This window comes from Acomys russatus, chromosome 2 (genome assembly GCF_903995435.1).
Source record: "Acomys russatus chromosome 2, mAcoRus1.1, whole genome shotgun sequence".
NCBI classification, from domain to species: Eukaryota; Metazoa; Chordata; class Mammalia; order Rodentia; family Muridae; genus Acomys; species Acomys russatus.
Window position 1 is genome coordinate 32,708,238 of NC_067138.1, and position 26,332 is coordinate 32,734,569.

At 40.7% G+C, this 26,332-nt stretch overlaps 1 protein-coding gene across 2 annotated transcripts in view; it reads right to left on the minus strand.

The window, feature by feature from the left end:
- Positions 1 to 1,170: 1,170 nt before the first annotated feature.
- Positions 1,171 to 26,332, minus strand: part of Ca8 (carbonic anhydrase 8) — a 95,932-nt gene continuing 70,770 nt past the window's right edge. For both annotated transcript variants that reach the window (XM_051159995.1, XM_051160003.1), the window contains 2 exons: positions 20,922 to 21,091; positions 1,171 to 1,663 (listed from right to left, as the gene is read on the minus strand). In XM_051159995.1, the coding sequence (XP_051015952.1) occupies positions 20,957 to 21,091 (135 nt within the window). In that variant the 3' untranslated portion in view covers positions 1,171 to 1,663; positions 20,922 to 20,956. The remainder of the gene's footprint in view (positions 1,664 to 20,921; positions 21,092 to 26,332) is intronic.

Below are 26,332 nucleotides of genomic sequence, written 5' to 3' on the forward strand. Positions count from 1 at the left end.
GGTGTTGGGGTGTTGGAAGGGACTGGGGTGGTAAAGGGAGAAAGAAATATAAGAAAACCAAAAATAAAGATAGATTTTAAAAGTAATTCAACATCTACATGTTACAGGGTAAGATGGGTGGAGATAGAAGGATAAGACATGAAAACCAGGAACTCAAGTCCAAGTCTTTGAAGGAGTAGACACAGACACCTGTGCGTTTCTTCTGTGTCCCAGGTGTTGATCTACCAAAGCAGCGCTAGGGTACCATTTGGCTAGCCAAAGCACAGAGGCCTATAGATCTAGTCCACTACCTATAAGCTATGACATCCTTGTAGCCATGGCTGAACACTGGTCTCATAGTGCAAGTCCAGGAGATGTAAAGGCTTAGATTGCGGGTTTCTAGTTTTTTGTTAGTTTAACCTGTACTTTGACATTTCCATTTTAGCAAATACTAAATGCTGCAGGAAGGAAGTATCCAGGGCCTCTCTGCCATCAGAGGCCCAGCCTGTGGCTGCTCTGTTGTGCCCCAGGGGTGCTGACCCTTCCTGTATCCCACTTTCCTCATGACCATGGCTCTACTCTTCCCTCATGCCCAGAACTCTATGTTGAACCATCTTTGCTTTTTTTAAGGGAGGTCTCTTGTGATTTCTGTCTTGTTTCTATTAATGTGGCATTTACCCAATAGATCCAAACCCTTCTATGTACCATCACAAAATTCCTCCAAATTGAGATTGTTATTGAAGCCATGTGCTTTTGCAGCAATGATAACATTTATTTATTAACTGCTTGCTTTCTTCCATTATCTCTACCACTTTATACCATTCTGTCACACTGAACCATAACTAAGGATGTGCTTAATTGACAGCCATTCTTAAAAAAAAGATATGGTTGACCCTTATCTTACCTCACCACAGAAGAGCAATAAAGTGTACAATACTAAGTTAATATAGTATACTATTGAATTTACATTTCTATTATGGAAACAAACTTATTACTGGAAGGCTGTGCCTAGCTTTCTTCCTATCTATTTCTTATGCTATTCATAACTGTAGAAGCCATACTTACAGATATGCCATAACTACATTATATTCAATTAATCTTTTTAAAATAATATATAAAGTATTTTTCATTAGCGCCAATTGTTTTCTATGGCAAACCAGCTTGATATTAAATTTGGTATAACTGTTTAAAAAACACACAGACATGTGAGATAATTTTTGAGTCCTTCATGTTGGATTTCAACATTCTAGGCTGTTGTAGATCAGAACTCTTATTTTATTATCAAGAATGACACTAGGCTGGGAGTGAGCACATTTTCTAATACAGATAAGAAATACATGTCTTGGCTCTGGGAATGTTTTTCTCATCTCATATTTATTTATTATATGATACAGTCATATTAATGGGCCTGAAAACTACTTTGATTCTTTCTACACATAAGCAATAAGCAATATGTGCAAAAGTATGAATGCAGAAGCGGTGGTGTGTGCATACACACTGACTTTCTTTACAATGAACAGCCACTTTAATATTTCATAACAGCATGTATACAGACAATGGTCACAGGTATCCATCAAAGCTGGAGCAGCTGAAGACAATGCAGGCTTGAGGGTTAAAACAAAGCTGCCACTTGAGAGTTCCCACTCCTCTTCAAAGGGCTCCCGGGGGACCACTGTCTTCCTCCCTGAGGCAAAGAGAATGAAGCACTTTGGTTACTGGCACCCTTCCACAGCACCTGCAAAGCCTTTCTAGGGTCCAACTAAAGACGGTAGAAACTAAACATGAGAGAATGTAGAAATTTTAAACTCTTTTCATAGGTTTGCTATCTTTGTTACTTTCTTACAAGGTCTACCATCATTTTATTTCCATGTCAGAAAGAACTAGAATATAATATCATAGCCACCGATATTTTCAACAAGATTGACACTTGAGCTATATCATACCTGAAATACTTACATGTTGGGTCTAATAAATAAAAACGAAGCTTTAAATTGATATCAATTTCATATGTAATAATCACGGTGGATAGGAGCCACTTCTTCCTGGTCATAAAGCACCTTAATGGTGTTACTAATTACACAGTTAAATTCGATTACACGGAATAATACACGGGATGGTACTTTGGGGATATAAAAGATTATATGTTTCCTAGTGTGAGGTGTGAATGAGAACGGCTTCCATGGGCGTACATGTTAGAATACTTGCTCCCCAGTTGGGGGAATCTGTTTAGGAAGGTTTAGGAGGTATATAGAGGTGTGTGACTGGGAGCAGGCTTTGAGGTTTTAATACTCAGTTAGCTCTCTCTGCCTCGGGGTTGTGTCTCAAGATGTAGGCTCTAAGCTACTGCTTTAGTGTCATGCCTGCCTGACTACCACCATGCTCCCCAGCATGATGACGTCATGGACGCTAGCTCTCTGGAACCATGAGCTGACAAATTAAACACATTTTTTTATAAGTTGCTTTGGACATGGTGTTTTGTTACAAAAGCCGAAAAGTAACTAAGACATCCATTTAGGGAAAAAGTGTCGGCTCAGATTTGGGCTTTTTGTTTGTTTGTTTTTATTTTTTTGTCAGCTAAGATTTGAATCCAACATTTTACTAGGATGTAGATACCGACACTCCCATGCAGATGGTTGATGTGGTAGTTTCAGACAACAGGTGTCCACTCAAAGAGGTGGTATATCTTAGGGGTATAGCCCAGTAGTACAGCACTTGTCCACCATCCAGTTCAATCCCTCAGGACCACAAAAGGAAAAGAAAAGCTAAGGATTTATACAATTTTTAAGAAAAAAATAGTATTTCTGGAAATTTATAACAAAGACAAAGCCACCTGGTCAGTTTTATGTGCAAGGATATTCATCACCACAACAGTAAAAACTGTAAATAATAACTTTTAAACAAAATATAATACAACAAAAATTAGTTAAAATTATCCGCTCTAGTATCCCTATGCATCAGTCCATATGCCTGTATACACTTGCATGTCGTGAATGTTCACATGTAAACATATATACAGTTCATAAAACAAAGTGTTTATAATGTTGGTGTGTAAAGTGCCAAACTATGCTTCAAATAAATACTGTCATGCTCCAGTCTTTAAAATTAAAACACGTAATTAAAGTGACATGCTAGCATATACAACATGATGCTCTGAACTATATTGTAGAACGGCTACATCAAGCTGAACAATAGATGCCTTACTGTGGTGGACCTTTTGTTTATGCAGGCATGTTTATTTGTTTTGATCCCAAGTGTGGGATGTGAAACTGCCTCATGAGAGGGCATGTGATATTTCTCTGCTGGGCACTGCCTTGGCTTGGAGCGTAGTTTATGCCAACTGAAAAATATCATTTGGAGACTCTGGGAGGGTATAAATAAGAGCCCAAAGCAGAGAGAGATCACTTTGCACCACTTCAAATCACTTGGCTTTGCACCTTCTCTTTGCTTCAAGATGTTCCTAGAGAGAAATGCTCTGGAGAAAATCTCAAAGAGGCTGCTGCTGTTGGTCCCTGATGTTGCTCCCCCTGCTGCTGTTTCCTGCTGCTGTTTGCTATTGCTTTGCTGGACTGATGAAGTCTTGACAACAAAGAGTGGTATCGCCACAAGAAACTGAGTCTAGAAAGATCTAATTCCCCTGTCCCTATTAACCTTTCTTTTCCCTCCTAGCTAGGGTCAGTGTGTTGGAAGGGAGGTAGAGGCATTAAGGAACTCCAAATAAAGTAGGTTTTAAAGAATTAAAGCCTACACCTTACCTCATACTGTTGTCACTTTTTGTAGTGAGAACATTTAAAATCCATTATTTACATTTTCCAATAATACATCATTTTAAACTACAGTCACCATGATGTTCTCTTGAACATATTCCTAGTTTAAACTTTATAATATTGGTCAACATCTTCTGACTCTTTCTTTATCAAATATACACTATTGAGCCTCAAAAACCTGATTTTAAGGGTTAAAAAAGTCAAAATACATATTTTGGCAATGATAAAGGTAAGGATTGCAGGTTCAGTGCACCACATTTCAGAATTAGAAGGAGCTTAATGAACATGCATGCATTTTCTGCAAAGGGAACAATGAAATTGACTGTCTCGCAAAGTATGTTCCTAACAATACCAAACTTTGGTTGGAAAAAAATGTCCCAAAACCCCATAGAGACTCTGGTAATAGAGTTCCTTAACTCAAAATCAGCAAGATGCCTTTGCTAACTTGCAGTGGAAATGTATAAAAGGGCACTGTATTCCAGATGGGGACAATCTTTACTAATTTAAGAGATCACCAATGGTCCAGAACTCTGCAGAGCTCCTTTGGGATAGGTTGGTTACATACATTATCTTAAATTCATTTAAAAAAATGTTTTACTTGAAGAATATATCCTAATTTCTAATAAATGTTAAGTCCCAAACATTAACAACATATGAATCTGTAATATTCCATCAGTTTTTGATTCAGACCTGACCTCAGAGGGGCTAACCTCCAGTGTATTCCACAGTGCAAAAGCTTATATGTTCATTGGCGTTTTTTTTAATTTCTGATGCTCCAGAGGCATCACGGAGAGGTTTTCAGGAAATGCCTACAGAATTCTAATTTATCTTGGTATGTGACATGCTGGTAAATTTGGATGCTTTGCTAAAATTTGCCCAGACTGGAAGCTAGAAATAATACCCTGTCTTTTTGGTTTTGGTTGTTGTTGTTAAGATTTGCATTTTCCATGTCTTTCCAACAAGTAAAATGATACTTTCTAGGTACTGAGGACATAGTTCATTTGTAAAGAGCTTATTTTTGAAAGTATGAGATTATGAGTTTGGTCCCCAGAACTCACGTCAGCTAGTGTGCACATGTAATTCAGTATTGGGGTGCCAGAGACAGATGCTCCCTTGGGTTCACTGGTCAGCCAGCCTAACCTAAGCAATGAGTCAGTTGCAGGCAGTGGAATCCTTTCTTAACAGATAATGAAGCCAGCAAATAAAGAGACGCCCGACGCTGATCTCAGGCACCCTCTGAAGCCTGGGATCACAATCCCTACATCCCATGGTATCTGAGAAGGAAATACTGCAGTAGAACAGTGCTCTGAACATACTGGCCCAAGGCTGAAAGCCAGTGGACTAGTAGTGATTTTGACTGATTCGAGAACATCTCACTTGATGGTCTGTGCAGGAAATTAAATGGGAAACTTGGCTCATTATTTTCCAACATTATAGCAGATGGTTGAGATGTTCTGTATATCAGAGAGCGTTCTGAGGGGATGAAAGTAATGATAGGTCACATCTGTGCCATTTCACAAAGGTCCAGCATGCTACCTGATCCCAAGCAACTGCTTCCAGGAAGATTGCTGCTGCTGCTGCTGCCGATGCTGATGCTAGTGTGTGTGTGTGTGTGTGTGTGTGCACACGTGCGTGCACTTGCGCACGCATGCATTGCACACACATGTGTATATACATGCACAAAAAGCATAGCAAAAATGATAGAGCGGGTATCCTATTTAACTTTTTTGATTGAATAAAAATTATATTAAGAGCATTTAAACACTTAAATAAGTAAAAAGTGTTTGCTATGAAGACTACCTATCCTCTGTCCCACGTGTCTCCATGAGAGATTTTATGAGCATCACAGATCATGATCCAATTTGCTTAAGTTGACTTTCCAAACGGCAAGGGAAGATTTGACGTTTTTTCCCTCATTCGGCCCTTCCCCCTCCCACACACACCAAGGCACACCACCCATGGCAAGTGCATAAATCCTTACTACTATCCCACCCTGTGATTTTGGTTGAATCAATTGTTTCATATTATAGTGATGACAAATAACATTCAGAATGAAACTATGTGTTTCACTCGATTTTTTTTCTTTCCTGGATGTTGCTGTCTCTGAATCAAATAAACATCTTAGATTTTTCATAATTAATTGAATTTGATTCTGTCTACCAATTTTCCTACTTACTTCCAGAGGTTAAGGCATATCTTATGGCTGGATAGAGGGGCACACCACTTTGATCCCAGCACTTGTGAGCAGATGCAGGGAGAGCTCCTTGAGTTCAAGGTCAGCCTGGTCTACCTAGCAAGTTCAAGGCCTACCAGGCTATATAGTGAGTCCTTGTCTATACAGAAACCTCTTCTAGAAGCTCATACCCAACTCAGTCATATCTGCACTGACTGTTTTCTATATCTGGAATGTCCCTCTACTGCCATCCTGGGCATGCACCTTGTTGGTCAGCTGGAAAGCAGACTACCTTCCTCCTTCCTGGCACTGCATCAGAGCCTGGGTGGAGAGGAAGAAACCAGAAACCATGAGTTCCCCACCCTGTTTTTGTGAGGCAGCCCACATTCAATCCCTATTATCACCTCTTGTCTGCCCTCTCCAGGAGGTAAGTACGTCCAGGCAGCTGCTTGGCCTTAGAAGAGGAGTTTAAAGTATAACTGCTTCTCAAACGGTACTCAACCAAGCCAGCTAACACTGTCTTCTTTGCCATCTGATGTCCAGATACATCTGTTGCAAATGCCCAGGACTCTGAGAGCCCATCACAGAAGCATCCATACCTGCATCACCATGCCCCCCTGTGCTTCCATCTTCTAAAGTCCTGCCACCTTGTCTTTCATCTTACTTTCTCATCCTTGGGAATTTGTATACTTAAAGAAATTCTTTTCTGTTATTTTAATGCAATGTGTGGTGTTTTTTTTAAAAAAAAAAGTGTCAATGCTCAATCAGTGATCATTATTTGTGACAAACATGCCATTTGATGTATTCTGGGCATTTTCTAAACTCTTTCTGATAACCATAGCATCCGGTCATCAGAGCATGAATCTGTTTGATAAAGCAATCTAAAGAAATGACAAAGAAACAGAGGTAATCAAGCTTGCATTCTCCTCTTTGGGATGTCTTCCAAATACCCACTTGTCTAAATATAAACAGAGAAGCTTCAATGTAGATTGAATTTTCTGTTCTGCAATGATTATTATTCACAATAATGTCTTTGAAGTATGATCATGCTCTAAAGTCTGTTAAATCATCAATTCTTTCAATATAATTATAACAGATGTTATCTTTCATATGTATGTTTTGAACCTTAATTTGTCTTCTATGAAGGGACCGCAGGGAACGAGTGCAATTCAGATCCTTTTAGGGAATTTCCTGAAAGGCTATAAACAATGCAGATGCACGTGTGCACACATCCTGCCCCTCAAAGGCTGCCGAAAGTCAGAGGCTGACATGAGCAACAAGAAATCTGACTCAGCCAACTGATAATCTACCTATTAAATATCCCTTTTAAGAACAACAATTCAGGATCAAATCTCCACACTTAAGTAATGGTGACATGGGGCTAGCAATGGCTCAGCAGCTCAGAGCAACTGTTCATGAGAGGTCCCAGAACATGGGGTCTCACAACCATTCCAAACATCAGTCCAGGGAACCCAAACTTCTCTGACACCAAAAGCACCAGGCACACACATAGTACATACACATACATGTAGCCAAAGCACTCACACACATAAAATAAATAAATCTTTTTAAAAACTAACTTAAAAGACTAAAATGAAATGGGGACAGGTTAAGAATGAGGACTCTTTTTAAGCGGCCATTTCCCCAGGCATTACTGGCCGATCCTTGCATGGGCTGCACCAGTTCCTCTGATATGGACTTAGCTGGGCACACCTGCCATGGCCTTAGCCTGAAAGCTACTTCAAACATCTCGGAGGAGTCACACACAAAGGGAAAAGGCTGAAATTCAACGTGCTTCTATTATAAGCAATGGCCCAGAGCTGCCTGCTTTGCCCACTATTTCCCACTATCGCCACTAATCATCTAAAGGCAAACAAAGCAGCGCCGAAGAGGAGAAGTGAGAGATCAAGAGTGGCAGTTGTTTCTGAACACTCCGCAGATAGATACTGGGAAACAAGCCTCTGGACTTAGAGGCCCAAGCGGTTCAGAGATGAGGACAGCAGACGCCACAGTTAAGCAGTTAAAATGTTATTGAAGCACCCATTGGTGCAATGTAGCAAGAACTGTTAAAATTAAAAATACATAAAATTGTCACAATTGACAAATACTACTACAGTTTCCCTAGAAAACTCAGAATAAGTAACTGGACTCCTTATTAGAAAGAAACTATGTGAAAAGATCATTAGAAAAGCAGGGACCAATCTACAAATTATGTTTTCCACAAAACATCCATCAATATGGAAACAAAAACTGAGAAAGATACTAGTCAATATGGACCAAAATGGCCACCATGGTCACAGTGAGCTCTCATGCTCCAGGAATGTTAATCTCCTTAGCACTGCCCTTTGGCAAACCACCTGCCCTCCAACAGCTGTAGGAACTGAATCCACTGTCTCCACCTCACTTTTGAGGAAGCAAACCTTGAATGACTCTTGATAACTTGCCCAAGTTGGGGAGCCAGTGAGTGAAGGGGCTCGTTCGCCATTACCGCACTCATTGTCCAGCCCCACCCCAGTTGACTCTGCCCAAATATGCTACCCAGAGGAACTGCAACGAAGCAACAGAATGTATGAAATATAGTCTTATAATGTATGCACGACATAAAAATTATAATAGTTGTACTAAACAAATATCTACCCTTTGTTCCTCAATATTATAAAGAAATGAGCTCCCTTAAGTGAGATGTAATACAAGTCACAAATGCTGGACATATCCTTTCCTTCCTTTCTCTCATTGTATTTTGCTACTTTTATTCTTCTGCTAAAACGACTCTGTGGTTTATCTGGTCATTTTAAACACGTGAAAACAGCTAGAAGAGACCGGTAAGGGGGTCTCTTCCACACTAATATCACAAATTAGTGCATATCACTAGACAGAATAACGGAGCAGTACAGGAGTGCCAGGAATGAGCCAAGGGCTACAGGACACACTGTAGTGCAGGGGTCATCTGTATACAGCCTGGCAATAATGACAATTCCCTGAGGACTCATGCTGGTAAAAGTGAAGAGGAACCATTTCTCAGCATATGGATAGTTAGGGCAAGAACTGACACAACTCTTGAGGACAGTAATTTTTCTCTGAGTTAAAACAAAACAAAACAAAACAAAACCTCTGGCAATTCATTACTAAGAACGCTTTAAGAAAATAAGTCACTAACAGGCCACAGTATAGCTGATCATAGCAGAATGCTCGAAATAGCCCAGGTGTGAATACATTTTAGCAAATGTTTAAACGTAACATACTGGAGATGGACAGATGGCTTACTGGTTAAGAGCACTTGCTACTCTCCCAAAGGATCTGGATTCAATTTCAAGTAGCCACAGGGTAATTCGCAAGCATCCTTGACTCCACTTCCAAGGGAGCCCAATGATGACCACAAGACATGCAGGTGGCACACACCCACATACATGAAGATAAAACACATGCATAAAATAAATCTTTAAAAATTAAAAAAGTAACCTATACTTAACACTTAAGTATATGACATATAGCTGTCAATGACGAGAAGACACATCATCAAACCAGCAGAAAATAACATACACAGAATAATCCCATATGAAGCATTTACATGCACGTTACACAGATGCATATCTAGGCCAAATGTACACAATTAATAGTCCTTACATTCTTATACTGTAGAACAAACAACGTAAACGTGTAGATTTTGTTTTCTCATTGTAGCCTCTCCATCACCTCTGAGACACACCCCACTACAGCTTCCGTTAAGTGACAGGAAAGTGTCAGTAACTCTGTCCCAGTCACACACACACTTCACACACAAGCTTCAGGGTTCGCAGCCATGCCAGGACACCTGGGGCTACCGATGGCTGTCGCTGGCAGCAGCGTTCCAGAGATGTGTGCTGTTGCTTCATCGAAGACGGCGTCACTTGAATTTTTTTAACCATAAATATCTATCAACTATATTTGGAGTCATGAAAACAAAAGCAAAGAAATAACTGTGTGGTTAGCTTGTTATAGCATAGGCCAGGGAGGGAAATGAGATAAACCGGAGGTAGGAAGGAGACTGGACTGCAAAACCTCATTCTGTAAAATATCCCTATGGTGGGCATATGTGAATTAGTAACCCCTCAGAAGAATTAGCAACACAGGCCAAAAAGTGAAAACACACACATTCTCCCCCCCTCCTCAGATAACCTCACCCCCAGGGAATTCTCTAAAAGGGAAGAAATCCTTGAGGTACAATAGCTCACTGTCAGGAGCGAATCCCACAGCTATCTGAGTGGCTTTACTGGCTGTGACCCTAGGCAAGCTACTGGGCACTTCTTTGCCGCAGTTTCTTTCTCCCTAAATTACAGATAAGAGCACGTGCCCCTCAGGGTGTTGGGAGCATTAAGTGAGAAGCGGTGCAGGACAGTGTCTGAAGCCATCACTCTATGTGAATATGAGCATTCTTAGAGGAAGTTGTCCCCACTCTGCAGAATAACCCTTACTGCTGAGTAAACACCACATCATTCTGCACTGAAGTTACACAACACTCGACTTAGCTTCTAAAACTACTCAGAAGTAAACCTCTGTGATATTCTAACACTTGCTCAATCTCAATTAGCACTAAACTAATTAACAAAACCATTTTATACACTATGGTGAGTCACATTTTTCTCCCTTCTTCCTCACTCCCTGGTGTGTTGTAAGGGTGATTGAGTATCTAATTACGTCTTAACTGAAAGCACATCTTCTTCATTTTTCACTAGTTCAGGCTTAGTTCTTTTAATCCAGAAATCAAAGTCAATGAACTTAAGCAGAATTGGTATTTGGGCAGCTATTATGAAAAAGGGGGTTTTTGTACTCTGTCTCCTTGTAAGTAAATGTGCGTCTTTACCTTATTTCCTATGTAAATATTTCAGGTACCAAAATGTGGTATAAATGACTACTTTTGATAATTAGCAACATCGTTATTCATATTTCTTTTCTGTAGCAGTACAGTGATTCTTTTTGCTGTGATCCACTAATTATAATCATATAATTAGAATCTTTATAATTATAAAGAAAAAATGACATTAAAGGTACATAGCTGAACTCTTGAAAAATCACTGCTGCTTTTTCTGCAGCACAAGGGGGTAAGAATCATTGCATGTGAGCAGGAGGACCATGCAAATCTGAGAATATTTAAAATACAATCATTTATGTATATCAGAAATAGCTATGTACTGAGAATATGAATACCCCCATGAGGACGGCATTCCAGCACAGAGTAGAAGGCCCAGTACTTCATAAAGGTGATGGGCTGTTCCCTTTGGATATTATGCTGGTGTGAATGCTGAAGGGGTATTTCAAAAGAGCAAAGCCTTAATTTTTTCCCCTAAGTATGGGGAGTACCCATTTGAAATAATTTAGTTAAGGAGCTCTTCAGGCCAAAGACTATATTATAAAGTGTCTTGTGATTCAATTCAGTAGCACACTCCTCAGAAGTCCCTGAAAATATTGTATTTTCTGCAGAAAAGCACTAAAAATCTTATGTTCCTACTAAAACCATCACAGAATGAATAATGAGAACTCTGAATGATGAGAACAGTAAGAATACAGTCCAATTTCAGGATTTTTTTTAACAAGTGGGGGGATGGAAAATGAATTCTTCTGAAGCTGTCATGGCTTTACAATTTTTTGCAATTTATTTTGAGGAGTTATTACATCATGACATATATCTTGACTGGATAAATCTCTATATAATCTTAATAAATATTTCAGATTTTGTCAAAAGTACTGGGCATAGACTGTTGTAACTCCTTATGAAAACAACTGGAATGTTTAAGTAAAATTAAAATATCCAGAGGAAAAAAATGAAGAGAAAAAAAACACATGGTTATCTCCTTAGACACCAAAAAAAGCATTTGACAAAATCCAATACCTTTTCATGCTAAAAGTCTTAGAGAGATCAGGGATACGAGGCACATGCCTAAACATAGTAAAGGCTATATACAGCAAGTCTATAGCCAACATCAAATTAAATGGAGAGAAACTTAAATCAATTCCTCTGAAATCACGGGCAAGACAAGGCTGCCCATTCTCTCCACATCTCTTCAGAATAATACTTGGAGTCCTAGCTAGAGCAGTAAGACAGCTAAAGGAGATCAAAGGGACACAAATTGGAAAGGAAGAAGTCAAAGTATCACTGTTTGCAGATGACATGAAAGTATATATAAGTGACCCCCAAAATTCTACCAAGGAACCCCTACAGCTGATAAACACCTTTAGCAAAGTGGCTGGATACAAAATCAACTCAAAAAATGTCAGTAGCCCTCCTGTATACAAATGACCAATGGGCTAAGAAGGAAATTAGGGAAACCACACCCTTCACAATAGCCACAAATAATATAAAGTATCTTGGTATAACTCTAGCCAAGCAAGTGAAAGGCTTATATGAAAAAAACTTCAAGTCTCTGAAGAAGGATATCAAAGAAGACATTAGAAAAACGGAAAGATCTCCCATGCTTGTGGATCAGGAAAATCAACATAATGAAAATGGCCATCTTACCAAAAGCAATCTATAGATTCAATGCAATCCCTATCAAAATACCTACACAATGTTTTAAAGGCATTGAAAGATCAATTTTCAACTTTATGTGGAAAAAAAATCCAGAATAGCTAAAACAATCCTGTACAATAAAAGATCTTCTGGAGGAATCTCCACCCCTGATCACAAGTTGTATTATAGAGCAAAAGTGATAAAAAAAAAAATGACATGGTAGTAGCATAAAAATAGCCCAGTTGATCAATGGAATGGAATTGTAGACCCAGAAATAAATACACACACCTATGGTCATTTGATTTTGACAAAGAAGCCAAAACCATACAATGGAAAAAAACACAGCATCTTCTGGATGGCTACATGTAGAAAAATGCAAATAGATTCATATTTATTATCCCGTATAAAACTAATACCCAAATGGATTAAAGACCTCAACATAAAACCAGGCAGACTAAATCTGTTGGAAGAAAAGGTGGGAAAGAGCCTAGAACTCATTGGAACAGGAGACAACTTTCCGAACAGAACACCAATAGCTCAGGCTCTAAGATCAACAATTAATAAATAGGACCTCAAGAAACTGAAAAGGTTCTGTAAGGCAAAGGACACTGTCAACAGAATAAAGTGACAGCCTACAAATTGGGAAATGATCTTCATCAACCCTACATCCAACAAAGGGCTAATATCTAAAATATATAAAGAACTCAAGAAACTAAACATCACAAAACCAGATAACCCAGTTGAGAAATGGGGCCCAGAATTAAACAGAGAATTCTCAACAGAGTAATATCAATGGCTGAGAAACACTTAAAGAAACGCTCAACCTCCCTAGTCATCAGTGAAATGCAAATCAAAATGACTCTGAAATGCCATCTTACACCCATAAGAATGTCTAAGGTGAAAAACTCAAGTGACAGCACATGCTGGTGAGGATGTGGAGAAAGGAGAGTACTCTTCCATTGTGGATGGGAGTGCAAACTTGTACAACCCCTTTGGAAATCATTCTGGTGCTTTCTCAGAAAATCAGGAATAGTGCTACCTCAAGAGCAAGCTACACCACCCATGGGCGTATACCTGAAAGATGCTGCCCCATACAACAAGGACATTTGCTCAACTATGTACATAGCAGCTTTTTTTGTAATAGCCAGATTCTGGAAACCTAGCTGTCCCTCAACTGAAGAATGAATAAAGAAACTGTGGTACATTTACACAGTGGAATACTATTCAGCTACTAAAGACTAGGAAATCTTGAAATTTGCAGGCAAATGGGTGGAACTAGAAACGATCATGCTAAGTGAGGTATCCCAGACCCAGAAAGACACACATGGTATATATTCACTTATAAGTGGATATTAGCTCAACATAGATGTCCTCTGAGAGACTTCACCCAGTGGGGAATCAGGACAGATGCTGGGAGTTGAAGCTGGACTCTGGGTGGAATGCTGAGAGTTGTAGAGAAAAGTCGGAGGATGGAAGGCCTAGGAGGGAGCAGGAGCTACACACAGTGGGCGACAGGGGCGGCGGGGGGGGGAGGTGCGCAGGGAGGTAGGGGAGGAGAGGGCTGCACAAACTGATGCACCAGTCAAGGACACATGCATGCAGAGAACAAAGACCACCTGGTCAGATGTAATGGATGGACTGCTGATTCTCCACATGATGGGGCAGCGCTGATGAACCTCTGACATGCACTCAGATGCTCATGATTTGGTCACTGCCCATTTACCATGATGAACTATTGCGCACAAAAAGGAATGGGAGGCAGGCTATCCTGATGAAAACTAATAGCCTATAGCCAGACAGTTGGGGTAGGAGGGGCCCCTCCCATCAGAGGTCTAGGGTAAGGGAATAGGCAGAAGAGGGAGGGAGGTTGGGAATGGAAGATAAGAGGGAGGGTATGACAATCGGGATGTAATGGGAATAAGTTATAATAAATAAAATATACATTAAAAAAGAAAAATGCATTTAAAAAGCCAGAGCATTTAGCAGACCTGTATGCCTCTACCATTTTTCTTTTTTAATCTCTAAAATTTACAGCTAAAAGCAATTATTTGTCTCTGGTTATATTGCCATTACAAGCATTTTAAAGTAGATGGCTTCTTGGTCTTGGGAGGCTCATGTCAGCATCCACTTTCCTCTTACAAGACTTCTTCTATGAATACTTGACCGGTCTAAAGGTTTATGCCTCCACCACTACCCCCATCCCTGAGACTGCAGGTTTCCCAAGCACTTCCTGTGTGTAAGCAGTATGCTATATAGCATTAGGATGTAGAGCATTGGAGGGGTAGTGCCCTTAACCTGGACCTTAACCTGTACATAAAAGAGGTGAAAATACTGACAAAGCAAATCAGGGATTCAACCACTTTGACTTGCTTCTGTACTTCTTCAGTTAAGAGCTAACATTACTGGCTAATACAGATCAATTTTCCAAAGCTCATTTCAAAAGATTCCATAGTTAACAGAGAGAACATCAACGCCGCATGTTAATTATGTTACCTCTCATTATGGGCTACAGCAAAGAACAGAAGACCGTCCCACCAATGGCAGGCATTGCCAGTCAGTCCCATTACTCCTTCTCTGCTGTGCTCACAGGGAAATTCAGAATCTTTAGCACTCTCCAGATAGCTACTGCCAGCTGACTGGAGTTGACATATGAGTTGGAGTTCTGTTATCTGTGTCTTTCCTTAGCATCTTTATTTAGTTTTTTATATTATTATTTTATATATATATATATATATATATATATATATATATATATATATATAATAGTATTATATTACACCAGTTTTACAGAATCTGATGCTGACTTTGCAGGTGGTAATGACAAATATGGAGACATTACACAGCTCTGGACACTACCAGAAGGAAAATATACAAAAATGGGTGACAAATTAGAAGTGTGGAGTAAGGTGAGGAAGCTCGGGTTCCCCGTGGCCCATCTGTGAATGTCAGCCAGCTGAGTCTATATAAAGGGACTGTGAGTCCAAGAAGCCTTTAACATGAGAAGACCATAGCCTAGATTAGCCCTTCCTTTCCTAGAGGCATGAGGAACCATGAGGGTCTCTGGTCCCTAGTTCTGCTAGCTCTGCTTATCCTTGCCACTTTAGACCTCCCAGAACCACAAAGGATGCTTGGCATCCCCTCGCGCTTACCCGTCTGCATCCTGCCACTGCACTGCACTCCGGTTAAACCTGTGCAGTGGCATTTCCTGTACCAGACTGTCGTGGGCCTTGACACAGTAAATATTCTTAGAACACATGCATAAAGAAAACTGGCCTAATGTATGTAGTGCCTTACGAATGGACTTAATTCCAGTGCACAGGAGTTCACACTTGAGTGGAGTAGGGGGAGGATAACACTTACTCCGTCCTACTAACCACATTATTAGAAGACCAGAAGCAACTAAAAGCTAAATGAGTGGTGGATCTAAACTCCAGGAAATCCAGTGAGGCTAGTAAAGCAAGCTTACTTGGGAAAGGCTTCATGGAGGAAAAGTGTGGCCCCCCAAATATAAACTGTATTTAAACAGTCAGAAGCCCTTAGAACCCTCAGGGCTTCCTGATGGTAAGTTCCTGGGGGAGGGAGGGGGGAGGTGATCCTAAAGGAAGAATAGCCTAGCAATTCAATTCCTGTAGCTGTTATACTTCCACCCCCCACCCCCGCATCTCCCCCCCCCCCACTCATCTCCCTCCCCACCCCCCACCTCCACCCCCAGGAACAAGCTAAGTTGTAAATAGCTATCTGACTCTCTAAGAAATCCTTGGGGGTTTTCTAATTGGGAAAATTGTTAAGCAAATTATCAATCCAACTTTGATTGTATTCCCCTTTAAGGCTCTCGATCAGAATGGGACACTAGTGTGGAAGTCACTCTCTCTGTGGTTGGGCTTCCATGGTGCCCTGTCTCAAAAGGAGACTCATGCAGTGCCCGAGAAAAAAATGTCTTCTTAAAATCCTGATTAAAGAGCATGTTATTTCACAGGAATTCTGCACACATGTTTTTAGCGTTTTTGGCAATTTCCCCAAATTATATTTTTAGTTTTTACTTTTCTCTAGCTGGAGACATACTACAAAACCTTATTAACTTCAGCTCCTGATCACTTCCCTGCTGCCTAATCTACTACCATTTGTCTCGCCCCAATACAGTTAGTCAAGAAAGGAGGATGCACATTCCTCACACAAACCCACAGGACCAAGGCCCCCAAGAGGTCTGCTGGAATAAGCCCTTGTCCAGCCAGGTTCCCATCAACAGCATGCAGGAAGGAACTAGGAGGGTTCCATCCACAGTACCCCTCAAAAGCCCCTCTAAGATGGGATCTACTTCTCTGTAGAAAGTCTGCCTTATAGCTCCTAGACATAAATTCTCTCCTCGGCTGATGTGTGTCCTCTCAGCTGCCTATTTATAACCATCTTATGTCAACACGTATCTTTTGAGAAAAGGCAATAGAAAAACAGAACATGTTTAGACCATATTGTTGAAGGTGGGTCTGGTTGCTGCCCAACTGAGCAGATTTGCGTACCCCAAAATGTTCGTAACCTTGCCTGAAAACTTATTCCTGTTTGACCAACAAAAAACCAAGACACCAAAGCAGGGCAAATGGGATAAGTGTTGCTAAAGTTTGAAGGCTTTGGGGAACAGAGTGGATCTTGGGAAGGGAAGCAGTCAGAGATTAGAAGAGGATCTTGGGAAGGAGAGGCATAGGAGAAGGAAGGAGGCCGCCATGGGTTGGCTGGAGTAAGAAGCACATGGCTGGTGTGGATGGAGGATTTAGCCCAGACAAAGAGCATTAGCAAGTATTTGGGATTATGGATGGGAGGTAGCTCAATAGAAATTATGAGAAGCAGATGGCATGAGATTGGGGAAGAGAGATATGGGAGGTAATTTAGGGGATTAATATCTACCCTGCCCCAAGTAAACCAAGGTTATTTTAAAATGTAAAAGACTGGAGAGATGGTTCAGCAATTAACTTTCTGATCTTGTGGAGGACCTGTGCTTGGTTTCTAGCACCCACACCAGAATGCTCACAGCGTCCTGATGCCAGTTCCAGGGAATCTGATGCTGTATTCTGGCCATTGTGGGAATCTGCACATATATGGCATGCACTCACACATACACATAAATAAAAAAGAAACACTTTTAAACCTTCAATAATTAAGAAACCTCTTAGCAGCAGCAGCAATTGTCTCCCTGAAATGTGAGCCGTCACTGCTGAACCAAAGAACTCCCAGCACCTTGGCAAATTACCTGATAATTCGATAAATAGCATCCAAGTCCTAATTCACACTTCTTAGATGCTAACATAAAAAGGTCTCGGGCCCTCATGGGAATAATAATCCCTTCTTATCAAAGCCCTCCAGATGTCCGGAAATGGCACATTTTAAAAAGCTGTCAATTTAATTCCAAAACTAAAGTTATTTCAAAAAGCACAGCTGAAATAAATCTGCATTATTTTAAACATTTTTAAGAGAACAACTACCGTGGATTTTCCCCTCTTTAGTTCCAAGAGCTTAAATGAAACATTCATGCATTAAATTCAAAGTCTGACTGTCAAATAATTTCACTTTAATAAAAATTTGAATTACAAGCCTTAGGGCATTATTAAATATCAAATAAAAAGAACATATCCCTAAGTCTGATTTCCCAATATAACTTTATGTAGAACTATGACTACATTTGTATTATACATTTCAAGACAAAAGGATGATAATGCATTCAGAAAAGGACAAAATCAGAATTAGAAATTCTGAAGAATGCCCCCCTTTGGGAGGAAAATCTCAATTATAATTAGTTAAATACCTAGAAAGGAGTAAATACTATTTTCCTGTCAAACAATTAAGGATTTAAAATATACAAAATCTCATAAGCAGTATGAGGTTGCACCATCTCTGTGTAATAAAGCCAGAGAATAGTGATGACTTTTCAGATACATAGACAGAAGCACCTGTGGTCTATGAAACAAACACTCAAGGCAATACTGTCATGTCACTAAAAGTGTAGTTTACACTTAATTATACTCACAGAGAGAATATCAACTATAGTCTGGAGAGCCTCTTTCTTAAGTAACTCACCAGTCCCTTTGCACCTCTCTATGACCCTCTTAATGTGCCTCTTCCTGTGGGTCTACCCTCTCCATCCCGAGGGTCTTTTCCAGCTTCACTGCCACTCTTACCCTCCTGGTGACCACCCTGTTCCTCATTTAAAAACAGCAAGGCACAGACGGGTCTGATCTTTAAGTCAGCACTCCCTTCTTCCTCACTCTCGGAGCACAGGAGGCACCTGCTCTTCACGAAACTGGTCTCCTCCCTGTGTGCTCAGGGACACGGCCTTTCAAGCTTCCAAGTCTTCAATACTAGGATCTGTCCCTCCCCCCAAAACAAAGTGCTCAGCTGTGTGCTCTGCTCCTCTCCCACACACGCAGACAAGTTCTGGTATTTCTTGTGCTCAAAATAAAATCAACGGCAGCATTCTGCTTTGCCTGGCCCAGTTTATCATAATAAATACATTAAGGTATGTATGTATGAAATATCACAATAGATACTGTTGACCTGTTCACTTGATGTGTTAATAGCTTTTTTAAAGGAAGATCAATAATGCCCGACAGTGCTGGTGGTGTAAGGACCTAGAACATTCTTTTCTGGTGGGAGTGGAAGCACTTTAAGAAAGTACCAGAAAGCCATTTATAAAGTTAAACAAACACTCTTCTGAAAACACTCTTCTAGCTATTGTGCCTGTGTCTCCACCCTCCCATTAACCTGAGCCACTCACACCACCAGAGTGGAGACCCTCTCTGACCTCAGCCCAGGTGGCATTAAGAAAAAAGAGTCTGGGGCTGGAGAGATGGCTCAGAAGTTAAGAGCACTGACTGCTCTTCTAGAGATCCTGAGTTCAATTTCCAGCAACCATATGGTGGCTCACAACCATCTATAATGTGATCTAATGCCCTCTTCTGATGTGCAGGTGTACATGCAGGCAGAGCACTGTATACATAAAAATAAATAAATCTTTAAAAAAACAAAAAAGAAAGAAAAAGGAAAAGGAGTCTTCAGCCAAACTGTGTACATCAACCTTTCAGCTTCACTGTTCAAACAATGGGTTGCTTTAAGCAATTAATGACCTGGATTTCCTGGGGTTTATTCCTTCTACTGTAAAGTCCCATATAAGATTTCATAAACACTTAATGAAATAATCCCTCTGATCCATTTAAGTGTCATATTCCTTTCTCCATGAAAACAGTTCCATATTTCACACAGATTCATTTTTTGCTCTTCTGTGATGCTTGATTTTGATTCTCGACTTGCCTGGATGAAGAAACGCCCAAGAGCTTAACAAGCTCACCACGATGTGTGCATGCGAAGGTGCTTGCAGAACATTAGGCCATGGTGGCTCAGACCTATCCAGTGGTAGAGAAGAGGTCAAATGGGCAAAAGGAAGGATGGAAAGTACAGAGTGAGCAAAGAGTATGCAGAAAATGAGACTCTAGAGCACAATACCAATAGCAGAGAGAAGAATAGAAGATAGACAAGACCATCGCCTTTCGGAATCTCCATCAAGAGTGACCAGGTCAGGAGACTGTCAGCTCCTCAAGGCCTGATATATCCATTTACCCGTGATCTCATATTGCCAGGACTGTGTTTACTCACAAATCATCCCATAGACTCAATAGTTCATCACTGGTCCCAGACATCACCTGCTTCTCCAGGCTCAGTTCTAGCAGATGTGCCCCCTTGTGGGAAGCAGCTGTCTGTTACAATTTCTCTGGTCGGTACACACTTAAGTGGCTTATAAGTTAAAGAAAGATTCCAATCCATAGTGATATTTGCATATTTTTATCTTTCCCATGTGAGCTCCTTAAGGGTAAGTAATATTTATTAGTCTTGAGTTCAACATGCCATTCAATAAAATAATGGACAATATCTAATATATATCTAATATATGCTTCTTGATTTAGAAAATAAAAAGTACTTCTAAGAAACAAACAAGAAGGAGTAATATGATCGAAGTGTGTCACATGTATGAAAATGTCACACACAAGCCGATTATTCTGTGCAAGTAACATATGCTAATAAAAACACTTCTACAGGACACAGGACTTTCAGTCATGCCAGATCAGCCCTCCATATAGCAATGAGCAAGGTGAACCTACAAGGTGATTAAACAAGGCTCCTTCTTCTAGGCCTCCCTGCACACTCCTTGCTCAGAAGACCTGGCTGCTGCATCTTCAGATGACAATGTGAATCTTAAAGAGACCACTGCAAATTCCTGCCTCTGCACTCCGTGTACCTTTCCTTAGGAAAGCCACTATTAAAGCAGAAACTGAAATTAAGGATTTTCAAATGAGAAACTAAAGGAAAAATAGATTTTTTTAAAAATTGCATAAAATGCAAAGGACCACCTTACTTGTCATTAATGGGGCATGAAAATGCATCATAAATGTATTGAAATGAAGTGCATTTCAGCGGTCAGACTATAGGATGACTCTGGGATGCTGGGTTAAGGTAACTCATTTCCTTGTCTAATTTCACATACCCTGATGCAGACAGGCTTGTTCCTGGTGTCTCTGGCTACTGAAATGCAGCTCGGATGACTCTGTCACTCAGGGGCTGGGTAGGTCGGAAATTGTCTCCTAGAATCCCATCGCAGCCCTCTACAAGTTCTGCCCCCTTAACGTGTGTCCTCAGTCTTCGGAATTCTTCTATCTGAAAAGAAAAGCAGAATAAAGGGAAGTAATCACTAACCACACATTAGCAGGTTCAGAGTTTCATAAACTATTTAAAATATGCATAAATTACAATATAAAAAAGAAAATGAAAGGTGAACCTTGAGAACAGAAAAACAGCTGGAGAGAGAGAGAGAGAGCTCAGTGGTTAAGAAAGCATGCTGCCCAAGCAGAGGACTCCAGTTTAGTGGCCAGTGCCCACAAAAAGGCAGCTTGCAGTTGCCTGAAACTCCAGCTCCAGAGGTACTGTGCTCAAAACGTGTGTGTGTGTGTGTGTGTTAAAATAATAATAATAAATAAATAAATAAATAAAATTTTAAACAGATTTGGTTGTTCCAGACCTAAGAATATCAGACAAGGCCCTTAAAAGAAGAAAATAAGAGTGCTGGAGAGATAGCTCAGTGGTTAAGAGCACCAGCTGCTCTTCCAGAGGTCCTGAGTCCAGTTCCCAGCAACTGCATGGTGGCTTATAATCATCTATACTGAGATCTGCAGCCCTCTTCAGGTGTGCAGACATACATGCAGGCAGAATACTGTATATGTAATAAATAAATCATAAAAAAAAGATAATAGGAATCTGTGTAATTCCAATGGCTACAGAAACTACTAGATTTGTTAATGTGAAAATCTTACTACACAAATTTTTTGTTTCAGGCTAAAACACACATAGAGGAAAAGGGAGGACAAAATGAGTAAGTGTTCTTAGAAGTTTCCCAATTACATCCCTAACCAGCTGCTCTGACGTCACTGTGTGTCACCTGATTAGGTACTCGGTTTGGCATTAGGTATTAGAATTCATGTATTCCTAAAGAATCGTTCCCAGATATCCTTCTGGCTGAGGATTAGTGTCTAGAATATATAAAGTACTCCCCCCGCCCCAAAATAACCTAAACACCAAGAAAATAAACAAACTAATTTGAAAGTGACCTATGGGAACTGGAGAGACTGCTAAGCAATTAAGAACAAAAACACTTTTTACAAAGGACCTAAGTGTAATTACCAGCACTCGAATCAGTAGGTTCAAAACAACTGTAACCATGAACTGAAAAGAAAATGCTCAAAAGAAAAAAAAAAAAAAAAAAAAACCACGCAAATGGCTATGACAACTAAGAGTCACTCAGCATCCTCAGCAGTTGGAAATGCAGATCAAAACCACTTTTAGATTCCATGTCACCCAAGTTAGAATGGTCATATGGCCAACCACCATCAATAAGCAAACAAACAACAACCACTAGTGTAGATGTGGCAAAAAGGAATTCATATATACTGTTGGAGGGTGTAAACTAGTGCATCCACTTTGGAAATAATACAGAGGCTTACAAAAAACTAGACATACAGCTACCAAATAACCGAGCTATATCATTTCTGGGTACATATTCAAAGAACTCCTACTACAAACACACTTGCACATCCATGTTCGTTGCTGTTCTTTTCATAGTAGCTAGGAAATTGAATTATAACAAATATCTATCAACCAATTAATTGATAAGAAAACTGTGGTGCATATACACAATGGAGTATTACTCAGTCATAAAGAAAAATGACATCTGCAAATGAAACTTTAAACTGACTGAGGTAACTCAGACCCAGAAAGACGCAAGATGAGGGTGGGCAAACTAACACAAACTAATTATTATGGGAAAAGTCTTATGGAAACCTACTACCTAATAAGCTAATTTCAAAATATAACTTTAAAAAAATTTAGTTCAAATGCAGAGCACCTTAAATGGGTTGACACTGCCACTCCCAGAGGATATGAGTTATTAAACGAAAGTTGTAGTACAAACTACAGACACATCCCAAAAGTTTCTGGTCAAGAAAGTGCCCCAACGCTCTCAACATCATAGGATATTATCATTGCTCTCGCTGCCCACTAGACCTGCATGCTAAGACCTTATTGCTGAGCACACCACACATTATAACTGTGGGCCATAGAGATGTCAGTCTCAGACTGTCCAGAAAATGTATGCCCTGTTTGTTAGCCCTCATAGTGCCACATGATTAGTGCTATGCACACAGCTGAGGATTGTGGGAACCAGGCCCGACTGGGCTGCCTGCCTGTCTTACTGTTTCATGTCTTGTTTCTAGCAGCTTCCATGTCTGTGTTTATGTTGGTTAGCTTGTCATGTTTACTGCTCTGAGAACACAACCCTCCCCTCCTCGGGACTTTCTCTCCTGTGTGCAATCACCTCTTGAGGGATTTCACCTGTGAGTGGCATTCCTGTTTTGCTGCCTATAAGAAGGCTCTTGGGACACTAAATAAAAGCTGCTGCCGCTGCTGCTACTCTCTTAACATGAAGGACCCGCTGTTTTATTTTGAGTGTGTGTGTGTGTGTGTGTGTGTGTGTGTGTGTGTTAAAAACGCAGTCCCTTGCCCTTGACTCGCTCCACAGTGGTGCGGGTGCCACAGAGGATAAAACATTCTTGTCCTTATGCCACATGGGCAGCTGAATGCTACAATACTGATCTGCCAGGGAAGACGTGCCCACTGGTGTCATAGTGGCACTACTGTTATAGGGCAACTAACGGAGCATACAGCAACCAGCACAGAGGCACATAATTGGTCAAGATGTTGGAAAGAAGGGACTGAGTGTTTAGTCCTGTAGGAGACAACTTTAATAGCTCCCCACCAAAGCTCAAGGACCATCACAGAAGAGGAGGCACAAAGAATGGAAGAGCTGGAGGATGGGGAGCAGTCTGCTGAAATGCTGTCTTCTGGACATGACATGGCTATTACATCATGAATCAAAGTAACTGTGGCAGATGTACTTACGATGAAGCCATCTGATATAGATAGGGGTCAGTCCCCAGGCCTATCGCCTTACTGAGATGCTACTGCCATTGGATTGCTGCTCATCAGGGGACAATCACTGTCCTTTGAGGGTATGGAACTAGCAGGCGTCCCATGCTATGATGGATGGCCCTATAACCATGCACAAATGAGTAGCACTAATTCTTTTTAGTCCGTGTCATAGAAGAAGAGGAGGAAGAGGCAAAGAAAATAAATAAAGTTAAGAAAGATGTTGTGGGATGTGAGTGGTTATTGGGGGTCAGGTATATGACTATATTTCATTATATGCATGTATGACTAGTAGTAGAATTAAATGGATAGATAGAGTTAGATGATAGATAAATAGGTGATAGATAATAGATAGATGATAGATAGATAGATAGATAGATAGATAGATAGATAGATAGATAGATAGATCATCCCTCAAAAGACTGCCCCTACTTATCATCTAGTATGCCGAGAGCACAGGTGTTAAAGTTGCCTCTTGTTCTCCTATGGTGTAAACCCAGCTTCTTCTCTCAGCCATTTCCAGCCCATCTCCCTGTCTCTGGTTGCCTCTCCAGGACTTGCCTATGCCGTGTGACGAGCTCTCCAGGGTTCTGGGGATGTTGCTGTGATTTGTCAGGTTTGAGCCCCCTAAGAACCTGTGCTCTACCAGGTGTGGATGTGAGAAGAACTTAAGTAGCAAGCGGAAGTATCATGTGTCTTCCCCAAGCTCCCTCCACCTGTGACCCAAGTGACCTACAACAGTCGTCACTTCACTGAACTACTACACAGCAGTAAGAAACAGCCATGCCTCATTCTTCTCATGTGGGAGGAAACTGAGGCCAGAGAAGCAAAGAAAATCTCCAAATTAGCTATTGCGCCAAATCCATCTTTTCCAATCCACCTGGCTCCTCCCGGGTCTACGACAGCATCTTCAGAAGCTCTGGTCAGATCAATACAGCTATACCCTGCTTGTCCCAGATTCTGTAATCTGAACATCCATCTAGTTAGTGTCTATGTATCAACACTTTGTGGGTACAGGGTCTGTAACACAAGAATTCTGTCTTCCTTAAAGAGAAGCAATGCAGGAGATCAACGACTAACTAAAAGCTGAGACTTAAAAGGAGCCAGGTCACATCACATGTCTTACATCTTTGTGGCCTTTGACTTTAACCTGCCATCTGTAACCCTTTGCAATTTCATCTTGCAAAAGAAATTAAAATGTGATAAAACTAAGTAATCCAGATCACATTTTAAACTGGCTTTTTAGAAAAGTTTACTTAATCTCTGCAACTGTAAAGTCCATCCCTTGAAGAGCACTTCAGGGAAATGATGACACCACATACGCCACTACCAAGAGGCGAGCATGCCCTAGGTCACACCCTGGGCCCGTCTTGTGACTTTTATTTTTGCTTGTTTGTTTTTTAATAAACTCCCACTTTGTTTCAAAAGGAGGGGGCAGGAAATCTCTAAATGATATCCAAACCATAGCATGCATCCTCCTGTCCCACAATATTCTAATTCAGTACACTCCCATGCATGCTAGGACAGAGAGCTGGGGAAATGTAAATGACAGGTCACATTAGCAACCCAGTTACAAAGATGACTTGTAATATTTTATTTTTCCGTGTCTCCAAATACAGATTGATTTTTCTATGTGAGGAAAATCTGGCCAGCTGGGACTGCCCTGCTGATTTGCATATTTCCTATGCCTATGTACTGTGTTTACATAGCAGTGCCAGTCAGGGAAGTAAGGAACTATTCAATTGACGCTCCTTTCCCTGGCCCTTCTCAGGGTCCTACACAGTACCCAATGCTTACAGCAACGGAAAACTTTCCAGAACTGAGAATCCCCTGCCCTGTCAGTATTTGCTTCTCCCTTAATGTTTTTCCTTAGGGTGAAAACGGAAAGACCCTGGGCAGCACAGAATCCTATGCTATTTCAAAATGAACACAGCGGTGAGGGTGCGGCCTAGTAGCCAAACACCTGTCATTCTCTCTTGGCTCTGCTACCGGGGCCCCAAATGACCAAATGATGTCACCTCTTTAAGCCTCGATTTTCCTTATGCAACAGAAATGATGACAGCATTCACAAGGGTGACATCAACGGTAAAAGAAGAAAAAGAAGAAGAAAATCCATGTGTAATCACCCACCACAGTGCCAGCGGCACTTCGCAATGCTAATTACTAACCAGCCGTCCACTGTGCAACATCGTTAAATGCCAAACCTTTAGCATTTGCAGAGAAATCTTTAGCTTAAACTGATAGTAAATCAATCCATTGGGAAAGCTTAAATCCTGCCTCTCGGCATTCACTTTATACACTTTAAACTATAAGAAGAGACTGTGCCAAAGTTCATTGCCCAAGTGGGAGAGTCAGTGAGGAGCAGTGTGCACTAGAAAGCTAACTGCCTAAGCTCATTATAGGAACTGTGTCATTTTTCAC